Source organism: Poecilia reticulata, chromosome 15 (genome assembly GCF_904066995.2).
Source record: "Poecilia reticulata chromosome 15, P_reticulata-male-v2, whole genome shotgun sequence".
Taxonomy (NCBI): Eukaryota; Metazoa; Chordata; class Actinopteri; order Cyprinodontiformes; family Poeciliidae; genus Poecilia; species Poecilia reticulata.
The window spans coordinates 9,289,030-9,313,783 of NC_088844.1; the positions used below are offsets into that span (position 1 = coordinate 9,289,030).

Below are 24,754 nucleotides of genomic sequence, written 5' to 3' on the forward strand. Positions count from 1 at the left end.
ACGACTTAAGAAATAAATGTTTCCTGTAAAAACGGCCACGTTTTCGTAACCCCCCCGCCCCCCTCCCCATCCCTCCCAATAAAAAATCAAACAAAAAACAAAACGGTCGCTGTAGTTCGGAAACATATGTTAAATGAAAAAAATCCTCTCCAGAGTGACACCTCTTGATAACAGAGGATCTGTGTTACTACAGCTCCCTCTGTGCCTGCTCCCTCCCATCCCCTCTCTTCCCCTCCCACTCCACGCTCTGAGATCAAGCCTCTCTTCCCCTCTCCGAGCCTTCACTTCAGTCAACATGGCCACACTTGTAACCTCCACCAGGTTCACAGACGAGTATCAGCTGTACGAGGAACTCGGAAAGTAAGCGACCGACAACAACGCTGCCGTTGCTTCTCTTGTTGCATTCACTCTCTCTGCGTGTTGTGTGTGTGTGTGTGTGTGTGTGTGTGTGTGTGTGTGTGTCTACACGTTTTCCTCCTCTGTGCCGCCGCCGCCGCCGCTGCTGCTGCTGCCATTGTGTGCGCTTTACTTAAAGTGTTGACAGGGGCTGGAATGGGTCTGTCAAAAAATAAAACGGGGGAAGGCTGTGGGCGATCTGCCGTGCAACAGTAAGCTGTCAGCGGGCTCCCGTAAGCGCTGCAGAGGCTTGTGTTTAATCTCGAGTGTGCGCGTTTTTTTTTTTAAAGGTGCAAGGCGCCATTGTGGCTCTTTATTAAAGGTGAGCAACACCTTGTGTGATTTATCAGCAGGTAGCACCCCTCGATACTTGGTTTGCATTTGCCCCGTTGTCTTGCGCCATCTCCACTCAGCTCTGCTTCTGTGCATTCCCCAAAGCAGCCCGCACAAGAGTCACGATTATTATTATTTATTTATTTATTTTTTTTACATGTATATATTTTTTGCTGCAGTAAGATTTTGGTGTTTGCAAACTGCAATGCTTAGAAACATGAAAAGCGCCACTTTAGTTGTAGCGTATGTGTAGGCAGGGCTTCAGAGCCACTTTGTAACATCTTATCTCTAATAAAGCCGCTCCACCTACCAGCACAGACAACAGCTTGACTTTAAAGGAGGCGTCCGTGCAAACAAAAAACTAAACAAAAAAAACAAAACAAATGTGGTCAGGCTGCGTAGATAACTGTTGCTTCTACCTTTCACTGCAGCCCCTCTCACATTTCCTTCTGCTTTTCCGGTTATGCACCAACAGACCAAAATCCTAAACCCAATAGGTACATCAGAGTGTGTTTAATATGAATGCCCTCCCTCTAGGTGAAAATTAAGCATGCCTGACTTTCAGTGTGTGTGTGTAGTTGTTCATGTCTGAAGTGGTCCTCCTCACTGCTCTCTCAATCTCTCCGTCTCCAGGGGGGCCTTCTCCGTCGTCCGCCGCTGCGTCAAGAAGTCCACCGGACAGGAGTATGCTGCTAAAATCATCAATACCAAAAAGCTCTCCGCCAGAGGTTAGTGCAAGCAGTGTGAAGTTTCCACACGCTGAATGAGGTGCTAACGGTGCAGCAGCTCAACGGAGCTGGGGTTTGTTTCCTGGAGAGCAGCGAGCCGGGCGCAGGCGTCCTCCACTTGAGAGAGGAGATTCCCTGAAAAGCTGGGGGGCCACTTGGCATGCCCCCCCCCTCCCCATCCCACCCGAGGTGCTGTGCTTTAAGCCTTCACAGAAAGAATCGTTGGATTTTGGGCTCTTGTCTGCAACCAGTTTTGGGGGGATTGTTATGGTTGGTGTGCAGCAAGTGATTGCACGTGCTCGAGCCTGAGCTTTAGATATCCTCAACTACCGTTTTTGCAACTTGTGACCAGTTGTGCAATCTGCTGATGATCAGAAATGTTTTAAGACGAGGTTTGAATAAAGACCGACTTCCTGGTTTTACACATGTTCTCTAAGTCTTCCGTCATCTCATTTTTTTAAAAAACACAACGACCTTGATTAAATAGTAGTTCTTGACAACAGATAAAACATCTAAAGTAAGTTTCAAGAGGCTCTTAACAGCCACAACTGTCTTTGTGGTTTGTCATACCGATTTTTGATGATCTTTAGTTTAAGTTCTGTCAATCCTGACTGAATCCAAGTGTGTTTTAAAAAAAAAAAAATTAAAATTGTAGTTTATCAGACATTGTCTAATGTAGATCCGTGGCTGGGAAAAATTGGAGCGTCTTCAGTTGTTGAGCCACATTTATATGACACAAGTGGCTAAAACAGAATGAAAACTGGAACCATTTGGTTATGGGGGGGCAAGGGGGGAGTGTAAATGTTTATTTCTTTTTAAAGAGTTATTCCAAGTTCTGTGATTGCACAAAATAAAAAAGTGAGGTGCGTTCACTGATGAAGGAACAGTATATGAATTGCGTGCGCTTCTAGTGACAAAGGTAAAAACGGCAAAGCGAGATCCCATCCTGTTTGTGCTCACAAGGCAGACTCGTCAGTTGCAGGAAGTCAGTGACATCTGCCAATTTAGATTAAATATGGCCGCTGTGCATTGAGAAAGTTCCAGTAGCTCCACATCAAACCTGTCACAAGTAAATTCATTATAAATTTCTATTCATGAGAATGTTCAGCCTCTGTTTAAGTGTCGAATTCAGAGAATGCTTTGTGGTCGGCATGTATTGCTCTGTGGTGTTTAAAGGACGACAGTTGCTAAAGTCCAAGAATATTTGAGACCCCACGGAAAAACAATTATTTTAATAGTTCAAACACCAAACATGTCCTAATTTAATTAACAACCAGAGTGAAAATTGTCTTGGCAATACCAGAGAAACGTTTACAGCCTTCCTTATTTCCACTCTTGGCGGTACAGCCAATCAGTGCCAAGGAAGATAAATGGTGCTGCTGGATTGGCCGACTTGAAAACGCCAGCCAATAGCATGTCAAGTAGCTCTGCGTCTAGATAGTGCAGCTCGTCAAGCTGCTTTTTCTTTTAAGTATTTTAGATGAACCCTACGGAAAAAATATGTGAATAAAGGGATCTCTTACTTTGGTGTCACGTTCCACAAACGATCCACGAGTATTGAACCATGACAGGTGGGTGACGGCTGCAGTCCTACAGGTTTTCTGGTTCAGACATGCTCAACTCGGGTTTGATGTCTTTCCCAGATCTGAACTCTGACTCCCAAACAACCCGGACCTAGCATTTACTTTTGGTTATAATAAACTTTATATCCACGGAATTAGAACTGCAAGCATTACAGCCTACACCGCCACCTTCTGGCAGTAGTAGGCAACCAGGGTTATTAAGGTTAAAGGTCATGAAAGACATTTGAAATGACTCATTTATAGTCCAGGCAATACGTATGTAGGCAGTTGTGTCTCTGTCACACAGGTGTGACTTTAGAATGAATGACGGTAGTGGCAAGATTAGCAAAGCATAAACAAATAGTAAATGTCTCATTTATCACTCAGTCATGTCAGACTGGGTGTTGGATAGTTATGGCATAAAGCGATGAAGATGCTGCAAATTTTAACTTTTTCATTAAAGCACATAAACTATCTCGACCCCATTAATATGAATATTAACGTAAACATTTAAAACAGAAAAATACTGAAAACTAACTGAGACTAGACATTTTGTAGTATGTTATTGTTTTGTTGGGAATGGGATTTATTCAATTTAAACTTAGTCACACTGGACTTTAATATTTTTTTACTGTGACGAGTAATTATTACAAATCAGGGCGGTCACTTTAAAGAAAAAAAAAGTCACAATCTATGTACCATATTAGACAACATTGACAAAATTACTAGACAAAAAGTGCATTGCCATATTCCATCGTTTGTTGTTGTTTTGTTTTCTTCTGTGCTTTCTCTTCTGAGAGATAAGCAGCCTGTTGTGTCGCAACAAGTTTTACCCGTTGTCTTTAATCAAATAAATTTGCATTTGTAAATGTCGGACTTAAGAGCCGGAGCCCCGGCAGCAACGTTCCTGACGTTAACACCTTTGTTTTTAGCCCCAAGGCTCCTTCCGCACCGGCAGGATTGTGTGTTATCTGTGTGTGCAGCGCATCAGGCCGGCCTTCATGTTGGCAGTTTGCATGACGCTTCAGTCGCAGCCCGGGTGAAGCCTTCGCTTAAATTTAACCTGATTCCAAACCCCAGTTGGCCAAATCTTAAATGTTTACTAGAACTACACCAATAAACCAGCGAGAGATCAGAATCATCCAGTTTCCCCTTGGTCTGCTGGTGATCGTAGGGTCAAATACTGATGTTTTAAAAAAAATTTTACTAAATGCCTCAAGACAAGCAACTCGCACAAGTTGCATTAACCAGCTGCTTGTACTTTGATGCAAATTTTTGATAGAGATGGACCGATCCGATATTAATATCTGTCAATGCCAATATTGGAAAAAATAAATCTAGATCGGGTATCGCTGACATTGTTCCCAATCCATCATAAGCGCAGCTCTATTTAGTGTAATGCTTTGCTTTGTTCTCGTGCTTCATTACTTACTTTACATTACATTCAGAATTCCTAATTGCGCTTTCTGAACCATTTGAAAGGTTGGCTGCAGTTTAATTTTTGCATGTTTGACCAAGGTAGTCGGCGTATTGTCTCTGTTTGAGTTTCTCTATTTATTTTTGCATTGCGCTGCCTGAGCGAATTAAAGCTGTGTTTTTACATGTTTGTGAAGCCAGTGCTGTGTTTAAATGTGCTGTACTGCCACAGAGTTCCCAAGTACAATTTTTTTAATTTAGTACATTCGGTACTAAATGCTAAACCTCGAATATCACTATTGATATCAGAAGTGAAAAAAGTGGATTGGTGCATTCCTAGTTTTTTTGCATGTAAAAAAAAAAAAAAAAAATCTGATCAAGATTAGAGACGAGCACTTTGATGCATAAATATTGATAGGATAGTTTGCTTATTAGAAAACTATTGAGTCTTTCTGAGAACCTGCAGCACTTTGTCTTTCTTTCCTATAGTTTTGAGGAAACGTCGCAGAACTACTGGAAATCAGTTTTGACTTGGAAAATCCTCTTCGCTGCATCTCTGAAAATTACCCTTCTGTTCTGTTCATTTTTGGCTCATAGCCATAGGAATCCCATGTTTACACGTCTTTGCGGGCAGTCGAGCGGCCGGTGGTGGGAACACATCCCTGCACACCGCCGTGTAGCTGCGCAGTTTGCCTTGGAGTTGGACGCAATGCTACTGTGTTTCCTAACACTTGTTACGTCAGGGAGTTTGATATACATCCCAGACTGTGTGTGCTTATGTCGTGCGGTGCGTGTGTGTGTGTTTGTGTTCACCAGCAGCAGCAGATAAACGCATATTCAAATACCACCTCCTGTGTTTTGGTATTTGCAGCAGATTTGTTGTCGCCGTCTGCCTGCTAAGCTGTGCGTGTGTCATAGAGTCTCATCTGCCATGTAGCCAAATCCAAGCATATTTAATCCGTCAGTTGTTTTGGTCAGCATGCGCGTTTGTGTTTGCACACGCATCTCACTGCTCCTCCTCAAGTCTTGGAAGTTTGCGTGTTCATGCTACATACTGTGTGTGTGTGTGTGTGTTTGTTTGCAGCATGTCTGGCCCAGTAAACATCAGAGCAGCCCGCCAAAGGCTTGACTGATGATGTGAGCTGCAGATTAGGGCCAGTTCTGAACCGATTGGGCTGCCCTGGTCTCCGGGGAGCCAGGCTCTCTCCACGCCCATGCAATTCTCTTTTTCCCTTTTAAAGCGTTTTTCTCCCGTCCCTCTGCACTTCTGTGTCTGTAAACAGATGATTGATTTGAGCAGGGATCTTTTTAAAAAAAATCCCCTTTCACCAACCCATTTGACGGCGTCTGCATGCTGACGCTCGTCCGGAGCTAGCAACCCAGCGACGGCAGAGGTGAAACTCTTGGCCCAATTGGCTGTCTGGCAGAGAAACTCATATCTTTGTGGCTCAATGCGTCATTTTTTTTTCTTTCTTTGTGGTCACAGATCTCATAAAAAAAAAACAAAAAAAATCCACTAACAGATGGCAACTTTTTTCTCTTACACGCTACATTTTTTGTTTCTCACATCATAAACGTTGTTATATTTAACCAAGCAAAAATGCCTATGTGAGTAGTTTACCATACTGTTCTTCGGTGCACAGGGCTCTTAAACAGAGCTGAAATGTGTTTTCTTCCAACATGCAGCTCAGCTTCATTCACACTGCAGTGGTGTGAAAGTGACGTAGAAGCATGCATGCCTAACGGATGCACCGATCATGCTTTTCCTTCCTTTGTAGCAATTTCTGTTTCCATTCCTGAGTCTGTCCTGCCAATTCCGATTTTATTATATATTTTTCTTTCTAAAGTGTGTAACACATAAAACTGATAAATGGGTTACAGGTTTTTTTTGATAGTGTTATTTTTGAATCCAACAGAATAAAATAATACTCGCATGCCATCAGCTGGTGAATTTGTAACCTGTAAACGTGGCCACTTCTGAGTTTTGATGCATTCAATGAAAGCAAATATGTGATTATTTTGGATCTATTGAGGATTTTTGTTTTTTTAACTTTTATTACATGTTGTCCTAAATTATCTGATGTAAGGGTGTTTGCAATGGACAAAAACAAACACGGCTGTAGTGAGCTGAGCAATAAATCAATAACAATATATGTTGTGATAGACACGTGATCAGTATTAATAAATAATACCTGTTTACTAGTTCGCAATCGAACTCTTGATTCGGACCAAAAAAAGCGCACTCCAGTCTGCCTAAAAACCCAGGTCTCGATTCAGTTGAAGTGAACTCTGGTGCGGCTCAGATGCATATGTGAACACTAGAGATGTGCCAATCAGGTTTTTTCCTGCCGATCACCGATACCGATCATATAATTTTTTTTTTTTATAATAAGCACTACCAGTTACATTATGTGGAAAAGGGAACCATGAATTCACCTTAATTTAGACAAAAACTTGTTTTAATAACTTTTTCCAACAAAAAAAAACAAAACAGGCATTGTGCAAATTGTACTGATATCTGTAATACTAACTATAACAGACTGAAAACATATGAAGGCTCTGAAGAGGCTAAATAATGCGAAAAGTCAAAATAAAATCTCTCAACATTGCCAAAAAATTAGATGCTGCAGCTTTAAGCAGAGGTTCGGTGTGAGAGTCACTACCAGGTGGAGCAGAAGCGGCACTCCGTCTGGTAGTGACGGAGCGCCGTCACTACCAGCGGTAGCAGCGGTTCAACAGCGAGAGCAGAACCAGCGTCTTACATCGCAGCTCGAAGACTTAAATCATTTTGCGGGTTATTTATTTAACTTTCTGACCGTCATGCTAATCCGGGTGAGTGTTTGTAGCTGTGCGCTGCTTTACCTGCTATCTGATCCTTCGTATGTCTTTTTTACTGCAGTGAGTCTCAATGTAGCCAAACTCCGTCAAGTATGGCATTGTTTTTATGCCATATCAGATTTGTCGTGTTGATGCATTTTGACGTGCTTCAATTTTCCTCCGCAACACGCAAACCTCCGCATTCATTCCGTGCGTTATAGTTCCACACGACATCGCTTAGGATTTGTTGCTGCAGAGGCAGGCTGCAAAATGAGATGCAGGTGATTGGTTTGTGTGATCGGCAACAAGAGACTATGATCGGCGATCACCGATCATACACTTTTTCACGGAAATCGGTCGATTTTGATCGGTGGCCGATCGATCGGCACACCTCTAGTGAACACTAAACGGTCCGTAGACGGCTCCAAAAGCAGGAAGCAGGCTGTAACTAAGGGCATTCTGGGTAAATGCAACCAAAATAAACGCAGAGTCAAAGATGGAGGAAGAAAAGCGTTAAATCAACCACTAAAATCCACCGCTACTCCATTTTCATTTATATTTTGTGAAGGAGGAAATTGTGCTCATGTCTTCTTCTGAGGTTTTCATTTCCATCAGTGGTTCTTGGTGCAGCGCCACCACAGGCGAAGGGGGTGTAACAGGTTTGTCAATTAGTTTCAATGCAGTGTTAAAGTGAGTGGCAGCAGCTGAAATCGTCTCAAATGTGGCAATTTTGGTCCCCAGTCAAACCGAGTTTACTGGACTATCAGGTGTGAAAACACCTTTAGATGTGTCCCTTGTTCAAATGAATCAAATGGCTGAATTACTTCCTCAGTGTGCAGTCGAGTTCTGCTAATGAACTAAATATCTGACTCAGGTGTGCTGAAGCAGTGACGCCTCTAAAAGTTGCAGGACATCAGCCCTTGAGGCCTTGATTTGAAAATCAAGGCCTCCTGTAGGGAGGAAAATGTTCACCAACTTAGCTGAGTTAGCCAAACCCTGCACAGGGAAAATGCCTCAGCAGTCAGATGGATGAATGATTCATTAAGACATGAATCACTGCCTCTGCTCAAGATGAATCTAGTTTTAATCTTGTTACATCCTGCCTCCTCAATTTAGTAAAGACACAAGGTGTTGAATGTTTGCATAAGACTTTACCTTCGAAGAAGTTCATTTGAGGCGACTGGCTGCGTGGGTAGAGTAGTCATCTTGCTATCGGAAGGTTGCAGGTTCGATTCCAGCTTCCTCCTGTCACATGTTGATGTGCCCTTGAGCAAGGCACCCCAAATTGCCTACCGATCTTCATATCGGTGTATAAATGTGTGAGCGTGGGTGAATGTGACTCTAGTGTAAAGTGCTTTGAGTGGTCAAAATGACTGGAAAAGTGCTATACAAGTTCAGACCATTTACCATTTGATTGGGTGTTGGTGTGGAAAAAAAAAATCCTTTGTAGGTAAAACCAGATTTGCAAGTATGTGAGACCTGTTGCAATAAATAAACCTGCTATTTATTGCAACAGCTTGATCCAAATTTAGAGCAACATGAATCATCATAAGAAAACATAACAAACAAAACAAAATGCATCTGCCATCATACCAGATTTTTTTTTTTTTCTCCTTTGGGAGAGAAATAAAATAAAAACTGTCCGCACCTCCATCATGCTAGCAACAGAAGCTGGAGGTTCACAATGTCGCCTGTAAATAAATACACGCGGTAGCTGCTCTGTGAGCTCCTTGTCACTGTTTACAAACACCGAACATAGTCTATATTAGCTCTCATGGCTTGATGTCTGGGCAACTTCAGGAGGCGGTCTGTGCCTAAGAGGGCTGTGTGTGGGCGTGCGTGGGCGGCGATTAAGCCCTCATCCTCCGTGGCTCAGGGAGGGCACGCTGACGGCGAGGTCGCCGATTGTGGCTGGGTCATGTGACGTCACGGGCATGTGCGCAGTCGCTGCAGCAAAACAAACATGCGGCGCGTTTCCGGTTGGATTTCACGGTGGGATTTAACTGCGATAATTTCCGAAACGGGGCCCAGGCTAACCGCTTCTTCGTTGGAATGCTCTCGGGATTTTGACACCGGTTAGCTCTGGCCCTCCTCACCCTGCCAAGTGGTAGTGACGTTTTTTCACATTTAAGCGGGGGAACACACACAGCTGCTCGGTGTCGTGTCAAACACCTGTGTTTTTAACCTGCAGGTCTACGGAGGCGAAAGGACAGCAAACCGTTCATTACAAGCTTATTTCTAATATTTTTTTCTTGTTCTATATGAAACTCTTGCATCGCTGTTGTATATTTTGTTTTAGCCTATAATGACAAGTGATCTCAAATTTAAAGAAAATCTGCCTGGTTCTGAAGCCGAATAATGTAGCATTTCACAAAAATAGTATTTGGACATGTCTGTGTTTAGGTCACAAACACAAATCATGCAGCTACTGCTTACAGCTACTCACTATATTAAAAGGTTAACTAATTGTACGTTTCACACAGTGGTGACTTTAGCGTCATCTTCCAGCAGTATGATGATTATTCTCACCTTGAAGGAACAGTGGCACTGAAAAAAATCCTAAGGAAGAGCTGGGATTAGAACTGCTTGTTGTTTTGGTGGCTGGTGTCTTTCACTTGCTCTTATTAAAAATTGCTAAAAATAAAAAAGAACATTGTTTTCTCACCTTGTCTTTCTGTGTTGACCCATGATTTCTGGAGGCAAAAAGTGTAGAAACAAAGCAGATTAAGATAAAATGTCAGAGATCATTAGTGTGTACATGCCAGATTCATTAAGATCTTAATCTTTATATCTTTTATAGAAATTGAGTATAAGCAGGAAGTACAGATTCTTCTCGGTTCTGTTAAAAAAAAAAAAAAAAGCATTTATATCATCCTTACTTTGATGCTTTCAAGAATAAAACTTTGGAGGAACCATAGGGGAAAAACCGCAAATGACCATATCTATATATGCTTATAACATATGTAGAAATTGAACCGTGAAACGGTATTTTGCCGTAATTCAAAGGAGACGAGGAATTGAAACAAATGTTACAACGTTTATAGTTCAGCTTGTGACAATCCACCAGTTGATTTGCAGATTCAAAGGAACAGCACGCTGAGATAACCCTGAGAGAACTGTTGTTGTTCACAAGCTCCATACTTCCTGAAACGATCCATCAATAACCGAGCTGCAGTTTGTCACACTACATATTACACAATAAATGTGTCATAAGTTGTTCTCGTCAGCTGTGTGACCATGGGAAAACTCTTATTGTTCTGATGTATGGCACTGGTGAAGAAAGTGTCACTTTTTTTTTTGTCTGTTTGTTGAGCTTTAGCTCTCTATCTGATTTGGCCAACTTTGTTTTTTTTCCACTCCTGAAACTGTGTCTGAGATTCAGTAGACCTTTGGGCTAGAAAACAAAACAAAACTGGTTTCAAGAAAAACATCCAATAAGACTGGAGACGTGCTGCTACAGGCAGGAGCGTTGGAAGGTTGGCTTGATTATCACGTCGATGAAAACACTAAGCGCCACTTAGAGGGCCGCAACGGGTTCGCAGGTCTGGAAACCCATTATGGTGGATGATATGTTTCTGTCTGTCCTAGTATGTGTGGAACAAATCCAATAAACCACAACATGTTTATTGACATGACTTTTTTTCACTTGTTAATCTAAACCTTTGAACCTGAGCTTTGTTATGATGAGTTCATAGGTCACGTGATGTCATCTGCTACTTCCTCTTTTTTTTTTTTTTTTGAGTAAATGTCTCATTGAAAACTCACAAAAAGTGAATCCAGCCTTAACCAGAGATGGCGCTAAAGCAACCATAAACCACGACGTGTTAACAGTTTGGCAGCCCCGCTACTTTGCAATTTCTGACTTATGACGCCGTCAGGCACAGAAATAAATGTAGATCACCAGCATTTACAGTGTAGAATGGACAAAAACCCCAGGAAATGGATGCAAAACTGCCCCGTATGTATTGCTGTCAGACAGAGCTTTTATTTTATTGTAGGCAAGAAAACTCAAAATCTGCACCATGTATTGTTCCAGGTTGCGTTGTGGTTTTAGACTAGGCCTTCTGATGTGAAGATAAGAAGCCGGGATAGGCTGGCGGCACTCATCCTACTGCTGAATTATTGAAGTACACGCTGCTTTCCTCTTACTGCACATGGGCAAGAGTTTAAGATTGGTCCCTCATGTTGCTTTTTCCCCTCTTTTTTATTTTTTTTTACTTCCATTCCTCAAGCAGTTTTCCTTCATGTCTCGTTTCATCCTCAGCGTTCTCTCCTTCTCTCTCCCTTTCTGTTTTGTCTCATTCTCCTCCCTTCGTCTCGTAATCTCCTGCCCTCTCCTTCTTCTCTCCGAGCCGCAGCATCACAGGCCACACAGGCGAGCATGCTGTGTGTGTGTGTGTGTGTGTGTGTGTGTGTGTGTGTGTGTGTGTGTGTGTGTGTGTGTGTGTGTGTGTGTGTGTGTGTGTGTGTGTGTGTGTGTGTGTGTGTGTGTGTGTGTGTGTGTTTTTTGGTTTCCAGCCTTTTTGTGCTCTCTCTCTCACTGTAGGCTCACTGGCGAGGGGGCAGATAAACGTGGCTGTGCCGCGCCGTCAATGTTTAATGGGACAACAGTGAATATTTAATGATTGAGAGAATGGGAGAGCTGGATATGGAAATGGAAAGATGTAGGTCTGGAGACGGTCAGGGTTGTACAACAGTCAGTGGTTCTTCTTGTCTTCCCACAGGGTGGAAACATTCCTCCTTCATCAGGGCGTTTGATAAAAACAAAATCTCTGGGCTTTGCAATACTCTCCTAATGACCTAAAGAAAAAGGCAATACAAATAGAAAGTTAATTTTCTGTTTAGTTTTGTCACATTCCTGGAAATGATTGGGAGATGCAGATCTTAGGATCTTGCATGGAAGGTTTTGGACGTCACTTCTCGTCATGTCTAAAATAGAAAGATTTAAGATTTCAAATTAGGACATTTTCTCAACATCGGCATCACCAAGTGTCAATTATCAGGGATTATTTGTTTACCATGTGTGACATCTTAAAGTCTTTGAAATTAAGTATATTTCTCATTATGGAGCTCATGAAAGTTACCAAATTTGAATGGAGAAAAGTCCTGACATCATTAGTAAACATCCCTTTGTGATACAAATAATTATAAAGTGGTGGAAGCTTTATAATGGTTTTCTGAGAACTGTCAGCCTGATAGAGATAAACCCATTGGTCAACCATGTCAACACAACAGGGCAACTCTAGAACGACTTCCTTCAAAATCAGAATCTCAAACTAACTTTCATATCCAGGACTTGTAATAATTATAATGATGTCGTCAGACAGACCCACATTTCTATCCACCAGCAGATTTGATTAGACGCAACAGTGGTCACGTGCGCTGTATGTACATGTATGCATGGTGTTGTGTTCAAACTGTGTTGGTTACTATCTGCAGCATAACGCCATTTCCCAAAGGAAGACTTGTTTTCATAAAGATTATTTATTGCAATAGTCGCAAGAATGAAATGGCAATAAAAACAGGCTTTGCTCACGGGAGAGGCATCCAGCCGTAATGTGACAGTCAGGGTCTGAGTCGCTTTGTGTTCGACGGTTTAATCGCTTTACGCCGATCCTGGGCTCATATTGAGACGCTTTGCATTTTGTATTTCTTTATTGTTTTTTTGTTTGTTTGTTTGTTTGTTTTTTTTTATTTTACTGCCATGCCTCACGAAAGTTTAGCTAAAGTTTTATATGATCCTTTAATCTGCGGTGGTGTGTCTGATGCATTTATTTAGGTTTTCATAGAAGCCGAAGCAGCTTTTAAACATAATTATTAGCATTTTAACGATGGCGACAATAATAAAAACGACACTACTAAAAGCGACAATAAAAATAATAGCCTCTTAATGTGCTAAAATTTATTCGGTGGTCATATACATGCCAAAATAATTTAGTCTATAAATGAAATTGTTGAGGTTGTAAATAAACATAATATCCTAATTATGAGTAGTTTTCTGTGAGTTATTCTTCTAGTGCTTTTCTTTAACTACATATCAGGTTACATACTCTTTAAATTTGGTTACGCAGAGTCAGAGGGTCTAGATAAAAATTCTTCAAATTTTATGTCTTCATGAGATCTGGAGCACATTTACAAGTACATCAGGGATGTGGACTAATAATAGCTTGCAAAATATTTATTTAACTTGCCTTTTTTTCTATTTTGACACATTACAAACACAAAATGTAATGTATTTTAGTGGGATTTTATGCAATAGATCCACACAGCGGAGGGTATCAATTTCCTCCAATAGCTGCTGCTGTTGCGCAACGCTGGTGGAGACAAGCCCAAGTAGAGACTGACTTTGATTTCATTTTTCTGTGCAAAGCAGTTCAAGCTCAGTCAGGTCAGATGGAAAGCAGCTGTGAACAGATATATTTTAATAACAGCCACAGATTCTCCATTGGATTTAGCTCTGCTCTCTGAATGGGCTTGTTTAATATACACTTCTGGCTGTATTCATGGCCTATGGGAAGGTAAACCTCCACCCCAATGTAAAGTTGTTTTTTTGCAGGTTTTTTTTTCAATGGTAATTCAGTATTTTGTTCTGTTCACAGTATTTAAACTAAGCCATGTGTTTTTGGACTGTGGGAGGAAGCCAGAGTACCCGGAGAGAAGCCGTTCATGTCCGGGGAGAAAAGGCTCTACGCTGGGATTTGAACCCAGAGCCTTCAGGCTGCAAACTTTTTTTTTTATTTTTTATATATATATATATATATATATACTTGTGCCTTTTGTTGTTTGTTTTTCTCAGCTCCTAGAGAAGCAGTGCATTTCCATGGTAACTGCTAATTTACATTTCATGTAACAGACAGCCAAAATTACATAACATGGTCACAATATTCCCAGTATGTCATGCAGGATTTAATGCAGTCAGATTAACTTAATCTTTTCAGAATACCTCTCATACTTGGTGATGTCAACATAAATGTTTTTCATCTCCATCATCTGCGTTACTTTTTCATTAGATTATCCAAAAGAAGACGATTGCTATTTGCAATACTGAGGGATCTGTTGGCTTATTACATTAGATTTGTAGATTCTTGTCAAAAATTATTAAAGACAAAAAAAAAAAACAACACCTTTTACTATAAAGCAAAATGTGGATTCCTTCACGGTTGAAAAAAGTCTGGAAATTGATTTTAGTCTTTTCTTGATCTGAAGAGTTATTAATTATTTATATATTTAGACTCTTGCACCTTTTTTATTGTCTTATTTTCCATCCATCTGTCCGTCCGTTGATGGAGAAGGCATTAGATACATTCAGCGACATTAAATGATTGTTTTTTTCAGTCTTTTTGCCTGAAAATAAAAAATGGATGCAGATTTACGTTAAAGACCTCATGTGAAATCACCATCAAGGTTGGGGAAATCTTTGACAAGATAAAGTCAGATGTGGAGAAGCTTTTATTTTTTTTTATAATTTTTTAGTAGGAAAGAGAAGAAACTAAATGAAAAATATTGTAAACTTTGTCCAGTTATAGTTGCCTCCATCTTTGCCAAGTTTTTTTTTTCCCTTTGTTCAGTAATTTGTTCACTACACGAGGGCTACTTTGAAAACCAGATTATCTTGTTGCTGTTTTTTTTTTTGTTTTGTTTTTTTAACAAATACATTTAAAAGTTGGTGTAAAGTACAGACAAACCCATTTTTTAAAAAAATGGAATAAAAAGACCCAACCCACACAGAAACACAACCCATCGATCTGTTTCAATATTTGCTCACCTTTTGTTGCCATTTCCAGTTACAGTTGGTGCTCTGCAGAGAGCAAAGCTGTTTTCCCAGGAGGAGGATGTTTAACCAGCGACACACACACACACGCCCACAGATCATCGCAACTTCACACACATTGTGCTTTTCTGTTTACTGGCCTCTCTGTGATGTCTGTTTAATAGGAACAAACGACACCTCGCCTCGCCTCCACTTAGATCTGCTCTGCAGCTCTAAGCTGATAATGAATATGCTCAGCAGAGTCGAGTGTGTGGCGGCCACATTATTTGGTTGAAGTGTTCACTCCCGCAAACTGGCGCAACCATCAGCTCGGTTGGTGCTTTTGTGTCTGCTTCCAAGGTTACAATCTGAACAGCCTGTTATATTAGGAGTCTCTCATTCAGGTCTCGCTGCTTTTACCCACTTCTGTGCCAAAAGGTTTTTTATGAAAGCTGTTTTGAATGAAGAGCAGCCTCCATCTGCTCACCGACAGATGACATTTAAAACGATCTGAGGCAATTTCCAAGGCAGCCAGATGTCTGGTGTTTGCAGTTGTGCAACGCTGCAAGATTGTTGGGGATTAAAATGCATTTCATTTTTACAGCTGTTTAGGCTACGTTTGTTAAATTCTTACGTTTATATTTAAGTTGGTATGTAGCAGATTTTAACCTGTAGGCCAAGACTTGCAGCTGTTTTGTCAGCTGCAAGTCATTTTGTCTTGGTTCAGGTTTCAAAAAGGAACGTCAAAGTTGAGTTGGTCCTAAGTTGAGTCTCAAGTCTTTAAGGAAAAGGTTACAGTCAGATTTTGAGTTTTTTTCCCAGTCGCCAATCTCAATTTTTTTAGGGCCAAGTCCAACTCGAGACTTTAAAAAACTTTTAAATTCAAGGTTTTCTCGGTTTACATCAAGACTCAAGTCTTTTATGCCAAGTACAATTTAAATCTCAACTCTTGAAGGGGAAAGGCTAAGTCAGGTTTCAAGTCTTTTGCCCCAAGTCAGAGTCTAGTCTCAATTTGTTAATGGAAAATGTCAAGTAATATATTTTTCTATCGGTTCATATCATGTCTCGCATATATTTGACCCCAAGTCCAAGTCACCTTTAACCCAAAATCAAGGATCAAGTCTTTTGGAAACATCTGCATGCTAAATCTTAGTTTTTTATTTATTTATTTTTTACATAAAGTCAAATCTTAAAGCTGCAGTGTGCGCCTTTTTATAAAAACAAAAGGGGGCGGGGAAAGGTCTCAGTGCTGCCAATCAATCTCGTGTACAGGCTGTGTTAGTGACAGAGAAACGACTGTTTATCCGCCGTCATGGGTGGCTAAGCTAACTAGCCTAAGCATTCACGCCAGGCTCCGCTGTGTAAAAAGTGTAGCGCAGCAAAGAGTAAAGCAGTGCAGATGGTGTGAGCAGCGCATACATTAGCATGTTTGACAGCACTAAGACCCTCCTCCTGGCTCTGATTAGTTGTTACAGACCAAGAGACGTGCATTTCTTCAGATTGCTGATTTATTTTTTATTTTTTTGCAAATGCTCTCCAAGTTATAATTAGTCTGAAATAACATGGATGTTGAGTAGAATTTTACAGCAGCACAATATGTTGCAGAATTATCAGTACTTAAAAAATCTGCAGATTTTTACAGATAAATCATGTATTCTCTTAGTTGATGACACTGCAGGTTTTCACAACCTGATTAAGTTATTTTAGGAATTCAACCTAAAAAACTTCTCCTCGCACCTAAGCTCAGAAACGTACTTTACCTTCAGAGTAGTGATGAATCTAATTTACCGTTAATCTCTTGTGCGCGTAATGGCGAGTATCTGCCGTCATATGGACTCGCCGGCACTTTCCTGGACGAGCCGAGGTCTGTGTTTTCACTTCGACAATTCAGAGGACTGTCGACGTTTTGCACGTGGAGTGGCTCCGGCTCTCATCCATTATTTGAAACGAGCGCTGAAAGTAAGAACATTAGTTTGGGTTGACTGGACAAAAATGATGAGATGATGATGCAGCACTAATGCCAGAGATTTTCTCACTTCAAATTAGATGAAAAATGCAGGTTTAAAAAGGGATCCCGTCCAGTGCGAGCGAATGCTGATGTAACAAACACTCCTGTTTTTCTGAGATTTTTGCAGCTTTTTTTGTTTTTGGAACCACAATACTTTTTTTATTTTTATTTATCTGCTTTTGTGAGTTGCTATGTTGCTATATTATTCCCTCATCAAAGACGTACCTGGAGTGTTTTTCTTTTTTTAATGCATGTTTAAGGAATTTTTGTATCTCCCGTGGCAACCATTCGTGGATGTCTAAACGTTTGCTCTTTTACCCAATGCTCTAAATCACAGAACACCCCCCCCACACACACCATTCCCCGCTTAGCTCCTCCAGACTAGCGGCAGCAGCAGTTAGAAAAGACATAGTTGAGCGGCGAGTCTTCTGAGCTCATCATACAAACTACTTATCCAAAAAACAGTTGTAAGCGGCTTAATGGGAAGCTTTTTTGTGACAAAGTGCTGAAGATGAAGATTGTCAAAGGAGGACCTGTTCAAAGGCCCCATTTCAAAGCATTAATTTGCAAAGTTTAATATATACAGCAGGTAATATCTAATTGTGTTAAGATGGCTTTGTGTACCTGGAAAATGCATACTTACACGTTAGTGTTTTTCTACTTCTTGTTTGTTTTTTCTCTTAAATTATTTTCAGTTTCTATTTTAAAGTAATTTTGAAATGCACAATTTAACACAGCAACTGATATAACTAATATTAAATGAGACTGAAATCCTTGTGTCTCAATATTTATCAGATAGCGACATTGGCGTTGTTCAGATCTTCTTTCTTGTTTGTTCTTTATCTGCTTGGATGAGTGGTTTTTGTTTCTCAAGGGTCCAGTAGAGCAGAACTGAGGCCTGGCTCGCTAATTAGCTTGCTTCAGAGTAGACGGAAGACGTCACTGGTTAAGGGTGAAGAAAGCCAGGCCGGACATTGGAAAACACCTCATAAGAACTTATAGGCTAATATTTATATTTTCTTTGTAACAGACATTTCCCCCCCACATGCTCCAGCTTTTCCCCCATGCTGCAGTGCTTTTGAACTCTGTGGCGATCTTGACGGCGCTCTGACACAACAAAGTGAAGTCACTTGTCTTGGATCTAAGGAAATCTGCGTGAGAATGTGGCCTCTGCTTTCGCCAGTCTGTCACTTTCTGTGTTTGCTGATGCAGGCCGGCCTGGGTCACCGTGATGCCGGGCTGTAAGCTGGAGGAGGAGGATTGGCATACTCTATTTATAGTCCCGTCTGCTCCGGGCCTCACTGACCTAAAGTCAGTGTCTGCTGCTCTTTCTTTTTTTGCTTGTTTGGCTTTTGGCTCTCTGTCATTATTTACCTCATTATAAGTTCATCCTTTTTTTATCCTGAGAATCAGAGGAAATCTCTGTCTCATTGCAACTGTGAGTAATGTGATGTTCATACCCAGTCATCCTATGATGTCAATTCTTTCATATCCTTAACTGAGAAAAATTTGATGTACGGTCATCTAGGTTTACCTAGTGCCTCACAAATTTATCGTTACCTAAATATCACTGCCTGCCGATATGCATTTTGCAAAGATGTGGATTAAAATACACGCTAGCTGACTATTTAAGCACCAGGTTCTATATTAGTGTGTACAGTATTTGATGACACTCGTTTAATGCTGCATGAAGACGTTTTAGAAGGTAAAGAGGTGATAAGGTGGTCGAGAAACGACAACCAAGTTGTTTATGGAGCAATATAGAAGACGTCTACCACAAGCTACTTTTTCAATAGAACCATGTGATTGAAATAAAATTATTAAATACATTTTTTTTCACTTTTCTAGTGGCATCCAAGAAGTGTTGCTACGACAAAGAAATAATCAGCCAAACGCATATTTTCTCAATGTTTGGCCCAAGTATGGCTCCTGGGAAATTGAGGTTCCAATGTTTGAGGCTTGAATAGGACTTATGATAAATTCATTTGTCGTGATGAATTTGTTCTAAGAGTTTCAAGGTTTCCCCCCAGAAAACTTGCTAACCCTGGTGGTTGGGCACTAGGGCAGGCTCAAAAGCCTGTCATGTTTTTGAGTTAAAAAAATGTTTAAAGTGGACATGAAATCACTGGATAATTATGTGCTATGAAGTACTATAAAGTTTTAAAAAATGCAAACATTTTAAAAAGACTTAAGAAAGTAAGCAATGCTTTTAGCCAAACAGTTACCTAAAAGAACCAATAAATAGTTCTTAATGTCACTTTTATTGTTATGTTACCATAATAATAGCACCGCTAAATATCGTGATAAAACTTTCGATCCATGCCGCCCACGCTGGTTGATGACTGTTACGGCCAGTGGCCTTGTGTATGTTTTCTTTTCCTTTTTTGTACCATCGGCAGCTTATAATCAAGTTGACTCCACTTGGAAGTGGATGCAGCCCAGCCTTCCTGTGCCACTCCCTGAGGCCTACAGCGATTGGCTCATCAATTGCCAGCTCCACCAATCCCTGAAGAGGCCTCCCCTTTAAAAACCAAGGACTTCCTGGGAGAAGGCGCGGCTGATCCTTTGTTTAGACAGCTTGCCACTTTGGGTGTTTGTTTTTTTTTGTTTTTTTTTTTTTGACTGCTGTAAACTTGATAGCTTGTGTAACTCGCTTTGTCTCTGTGGGGGATTTTTGTATTTTGGCTACAGATTTGAAGTTTGTTTTTGTTTAACCTGTATGGAAAGTCCATTTTTGTTTGGTTAAGATATTTGGTTTACAATCCTGATTGTTTTGTGGATTTTGTCTTATTTAGTACAATTTTGTTGCAAGTCCCTACCTTTTGATTATTGTTAATTTTTACCTTTTTATTTTTTTTGTCAAAACCCAAACAATAAACTTCTAAATTGTTAAAACCTTACCACCTAGGTTTCTTTAATGTTACTTCCCTTTCCCCTGGCCGAGCCGGGTCGTAACGATGACGATCCGAGCGTGAGACCTTGACGAAGCTGCAAACTGACAGTCTGAATGTTTATCTGCCGGCGGTGACGGGCATGATGGGGAATATATCAAAACCTCGTCCACTGACACTGGAAATGAATCCAAAGCCTGAATAGTTCTTTCTACAGTGGGTTTGGTGTTTGCTCTGGGAATTGCTTGTGTATCGTGTGTCTGCCTCCCTGCAGGCAGAGGTTAATTCATGTACACCAGGGAGGGGCAGGGGTCGTTTTTCAGAAAGCCAATGCAGGCTGAGAGATGGCATCTATTCATCTATCTTGTGCTGTGTTCTGCTTGAAGCGTCTAGATGAGATAAGCGGCGGGCGGGGCGGATAAATGAATACCATCATTTACCACGCCTTTGATCATTACTCAGGCCTCCTGGGCTAAATGCTGCGCACAATTTACCCCTCTGTTCATGAAAAAAGAAGACGTGTATCTACATGGGTATTGATGTTGGGTGTGACTGTGTTGGTTTGTGCTTTTAGGATTTTTCTTTACAGGGTCCAGACTCTTTCTACATCTAAACTTGGTCTGCACCTCTTGAATGTCACTTATGTTAGAAATGTTCTAATTAATTTTCCTTCGTTTATCTCAGGTTGTCTGCTGCTTTTATGCTGAGCTGCAGGCTCGGGCAGTTTTAGTTAACTCCTAAGTGATTCTTCTGTTTTCTAATTACTCTCTGTTGGTTATTTTTGATCCACAAATAGCATTCATTTGGCTTCTGTCACAGTTTGCCTTTTTCTCTCTCTCTCTCTCTCTTTCTATAGAATTGGTCCCTTTAAAGGCGGTTTGTGTTCTCCAACTAAAATATCTGACTGTAGTGTTTCTGCACAGCCAGCTGCCAGGAATGTTTGCCATCACACGCAGAATAAAGCTGTCATCTTAGGCCGGTGATAAAGAATAGTCCTATTTTTACAGGCACGTCTGATTTCTAAGAATACGAGCAACCAAAATAGTCCTTTATGGTTCTGAGAAAAGGGTTGTGAAATGTCTGCAAAGAGCTTTGATTGCTCATCCTCTGAGCGCACTGGCCTAATCAAACCTTGCTTCCATGTGTGAGGTCTGAACAAAAGCGTGCGTAGGGCGCTAAATAGAGCCGGTTTGCGTGTGCACGTCTCAGGAAGTTATGCAGCTTATCGGTCTAGCAGTTGTTTCTGGGGGTACTCTGTTGTTTCTCTTCCTGATTTTTTTGGCTGAAACTTGCAGTTGGTTTTGGCATCAGAGTTCGCAAGAAATGCATCAATGTGCTAAACATGTTTAACGTCTGGTTTAGCTTTTATGTATTCAGTGACAAACCTTTCGTGTTTAAACAAGTTGCCAACTCAGAAAATACATTTTGGAAGCATATCTTCCATACTGACACATTTTGAGTCAAAAACAGAATTTGGGATGGGGTTTTTTCTTTTTCTTTTTTTTTTTTTTTTTTTTTTTTTTTTTTTGCTTTGTCGTACATATGAAAATAAAGTTTCATCCACTGGCTTTGTATGTTTAGTTGAAGGAACCAGTTTCTTGTTTCATTTGACTCAGAAGTTGAAATGTCCAACCTAGAGCGATGTCAATAAAGTCTTGAGTTCCAGGTGAGAAGTGAAAACCCAGACTCTATTTGATATTTGGGGGTGAAATGTTTATTTTGTCATTTCTGCACCTTCTCTGCGTCATACGAGGAGAGAGTCTGACTCGTTCATAGCCTTCAAACCGGTGTGCAGAAATCAGAAGTACATGAATATTTTTGGTCGGGGGGCAAAGGGGAGGATTAGGTCTGTTCAGGCATGTGAGCTCATGTGCCGCCTGCGTCGGAGAGCAGCAGCTGCTTCCTGACAAGACGGGCATGACGAACTTGACCTCTGACGGTCGGCCATGCCATCCATCCACTGTCTGTTTTAAAACCAATCTGTCTGCACGCATGGACTTTCTCATGTCATTAGAGTCATTAAGTGGACAGTGATTAGATTAGAGCAGGGCCCATCGGACTCATTTCACTAAGTGCATAAAGCCTGCGCTGGTATTGTGTGTGTGTGTGTTTGAGTGACCCCTATACGTTACGTGTCGCCATCTGTTTGTGACGGAGCTGCTGCCTCTTCTGCTTTTTTGTGCTGTGTTAGTTCTTTCATGTGAAGTTGTCGGATTTGTTTGTGATGCTCAAATGACAAGTTTAATGGGACGGGGAATAAATGGAACTTCAGAGTTCGCTCTTGATTTTTACATATTAGTCTCTTCAAGAAACAAATGTTCACATATAAGGTAATTCTTTTACTTGAGAGCAATATGAGCGAAGAAATCAGTGAAAAGTGATACGAGAGAAGACTGTTTTCAATTTACTGTTCAGCGAGTGTGAGATGCTGCTGTGTTTACTTCATCTTATTGCATTGTGCTGTTTAAGGCTGACGCATTAAGAGACTTTCCAAGAAGTGTTGCTTTTTCTTTGTTGGGATTCTAGCCATCTGTAACCGGAGTGGAAAAAAAAAAGTGTAACTTAATAGCTGGATCCGACTGGATCTAATTTTTTCTCTACTCTTTTTTTCCTTTTTGACCACAGATCATCAGAAACTGGAGCGAGAGGCCAGGATTTGTCGAATGCTCAAACATCCAAACATAGGTGAGTCCCCGCCGACGAGCTAAAGATGTGCAGCATAACGATGCTTACTGACCAGTTTTCAAGATTTATGTCAAGTTTTTTGTAGACCTACAAATTCACAATCCTTGTAAGTTTTGGCTCGCCTCTTTCATCGTTTTAGTTTTTCTATTTGATAACAGAATTTATGGTAATATTAAAGAAATTCAGTCACTTAATTTTGCCTGTACAACTAACCTTAGAGTCTTGTGTGGGAGTTTTGGTCTGGCATGTTTCACTGCGAAACTCTTCTGACAAAAATGTTTGAAGTTAAAACCGAGTACTATGCAGAGGTATTCATACTCTTTCGACTTTATCCCATTTGGTTCTGCCTTACACTTCAGTGTTTGGTCTTGAGATCATTTTAATAGGTCAGAATAAAATCAGTGTCTGGGGGGAAAAAAATCATACAGTTTTGAAGAATTGTTTTACAAATAAAAATCTAAAAAGTGTGGTGTGCCTTTTTTTTTTTAAATTAGCTGCTTGCTGTTTTCCCTTTGTGGTGTGTGACAAACTTCTTGAAGCTTCCTCTTTCTGATTATTTCTGCCTCTTTATTTTTGGATAAAATCAGATTTTATGTAGAGATCTTTAGAGAGAAGGGAGTGCCACACTTTTTCAGATTTCTCCAATGACGTGCCACTTGGTGGTGTTTAAAAAAAATCCTATAAAAATTAAAGGTTGTGATTTCAATTAAACAGAAGGTGAAAAAGGCAAGTGTGTGAGGTATATGGATACTATTAATCTTTAAAACCCCCAAACTCAAACTTTTTTTGTTTTGCCATTTGTAGAGGACCAACCGTACAACGGCCGCAGTTAGATCCAACCCAAATCAATGCAATAGTTCAGAACTGGACCGAGTTGATCAAGAGTGAGATTATTAGGTATCATCAATCCTCATTCCAGTATTTCATTAATATGCCTCATGTCTTGCTAAAGAAAAGCGCAGTGGAGCCCGTGATCAGACACGGCTCAGTCCTGTGTTGTCGGTCCGACGTGGATGTGAAAACCCTCAGTTTCTCGTTTCATCTGGAACCCCTGCGGTTGTCGTTTCACATCCCAAACTGCGCGCGGGAGAACAGAGCAGAAACAAAAGCATTGTTGAGTTCGGCTCTGGCGCTAACTGGGTGATAGTCAAACCAGCTGCTTCCCTGTCGGGTTTCTCTTTGGGATATTTGCATGCGACAGCTGGCCAGCAGCCGCTTCCAGTTCAGACGACTCCAATGAGCCGCAGAGTTTCTAAACGGCGCTGACATCTTGTGCCTTGTGTCTAAACCTTAATCTCGCTAATCTCATTAGTAGCACACTTTATATCCACCAGCGTCCTTTACGTTGCACGGCTTCGAAAACGTAGAAAGCCGGGGTCACCTGCCGAAGCGCAAAGTGCCAGGAAACTCCTGTGTCGTCAAACACAGGGATATGCGCTACCTATTCCCAGGGAATTGCCTCGAAAGGTCACCTGACCTTTTTCCTCTGTTGCCGTGGGAAATGCAAACAAAAGGCAGGGGTCGTTTGGAAAGAGGAAGGAAATGAGCGTTTGTTTGACATAGCATGTAGTTCTTATCACAGCATGTAGCGCCGTGCGAACCCGACCTGTTGGAGGCCGGGTTTCATTGGTCTCTCTTCATCGGCTTAGAGTACACTACATTTTTAAACCTGCACATTGCGTTGAATTAAAAATTGGATGGACTGACAGTGAAATTTAGTTTTGCTTGTAAAGCTATGACACTTTGGAAATCTCCTGTCTAACTCGTCCAGCTTCCCTAGAGGTACTGAAATCCGAAACAGAACGGACGAGTTTCAGTCTAACTTGACATTTAATGTCGCCATCTTCACCACTAAAAGCAGCACTGTTCCACTGCTAAACATGCTGGGACCATTCCCAACATGATTTCAGCCTATCACAGCTGCTCTTCCTTCAAGAACACATTCAGTAAATCTTGCATAACCACGTTGTGCTTCTGGAATCCCAGTCAACTCTGCTTTTGCTTTTTTATTCTTCTGGTGTCCTTCACCTGGGTTGCTTTATTTAATCTTTTTTTTACTAAAAGATTTCCCAGTTGGTTGTGTTTTTTTGATCGTTTTTAATTTTTTTCCAGGGCTTGTCTTTGACATCCGCCTTCGCCTCCTCAGTCTCTGATTGTAACAAGCTTGC

At 41.0% G+C, this 24,754-nt stretch overlaps 1 protein-coding gene across 1 annotated transcript in view; it reads left to right on the plus strand.

The window, feature by feature from the left end:
* The first annotated feature begins 200 nt into the window (after positions 1-200).
* Positions 201-24,754, plus strand: part of camk2g2 (calcium/calmodulin-dependent protein kinase (CaM kinase) II gamma 2) — a 62,597-nt gene continuing 38,043 nt past the window's right edge. Inside the window, exons 1-3 of the mRNA XM_008428756.3 lie at positions 201-360; positions 1,363-1,457; positions 22,527-22,586. Coding sequence (XP_008426978.1) covers positions 296-360; positions 1,363-1,457; positions 22,527-22,586 — 220 coding nt within the window. The 5' untranslated portion in view covers positions 201-295. The remainder of the gene's footprint in view (positions 361-1,362; positions 1,458-22,526; positions 22,587-24,754) is intronic.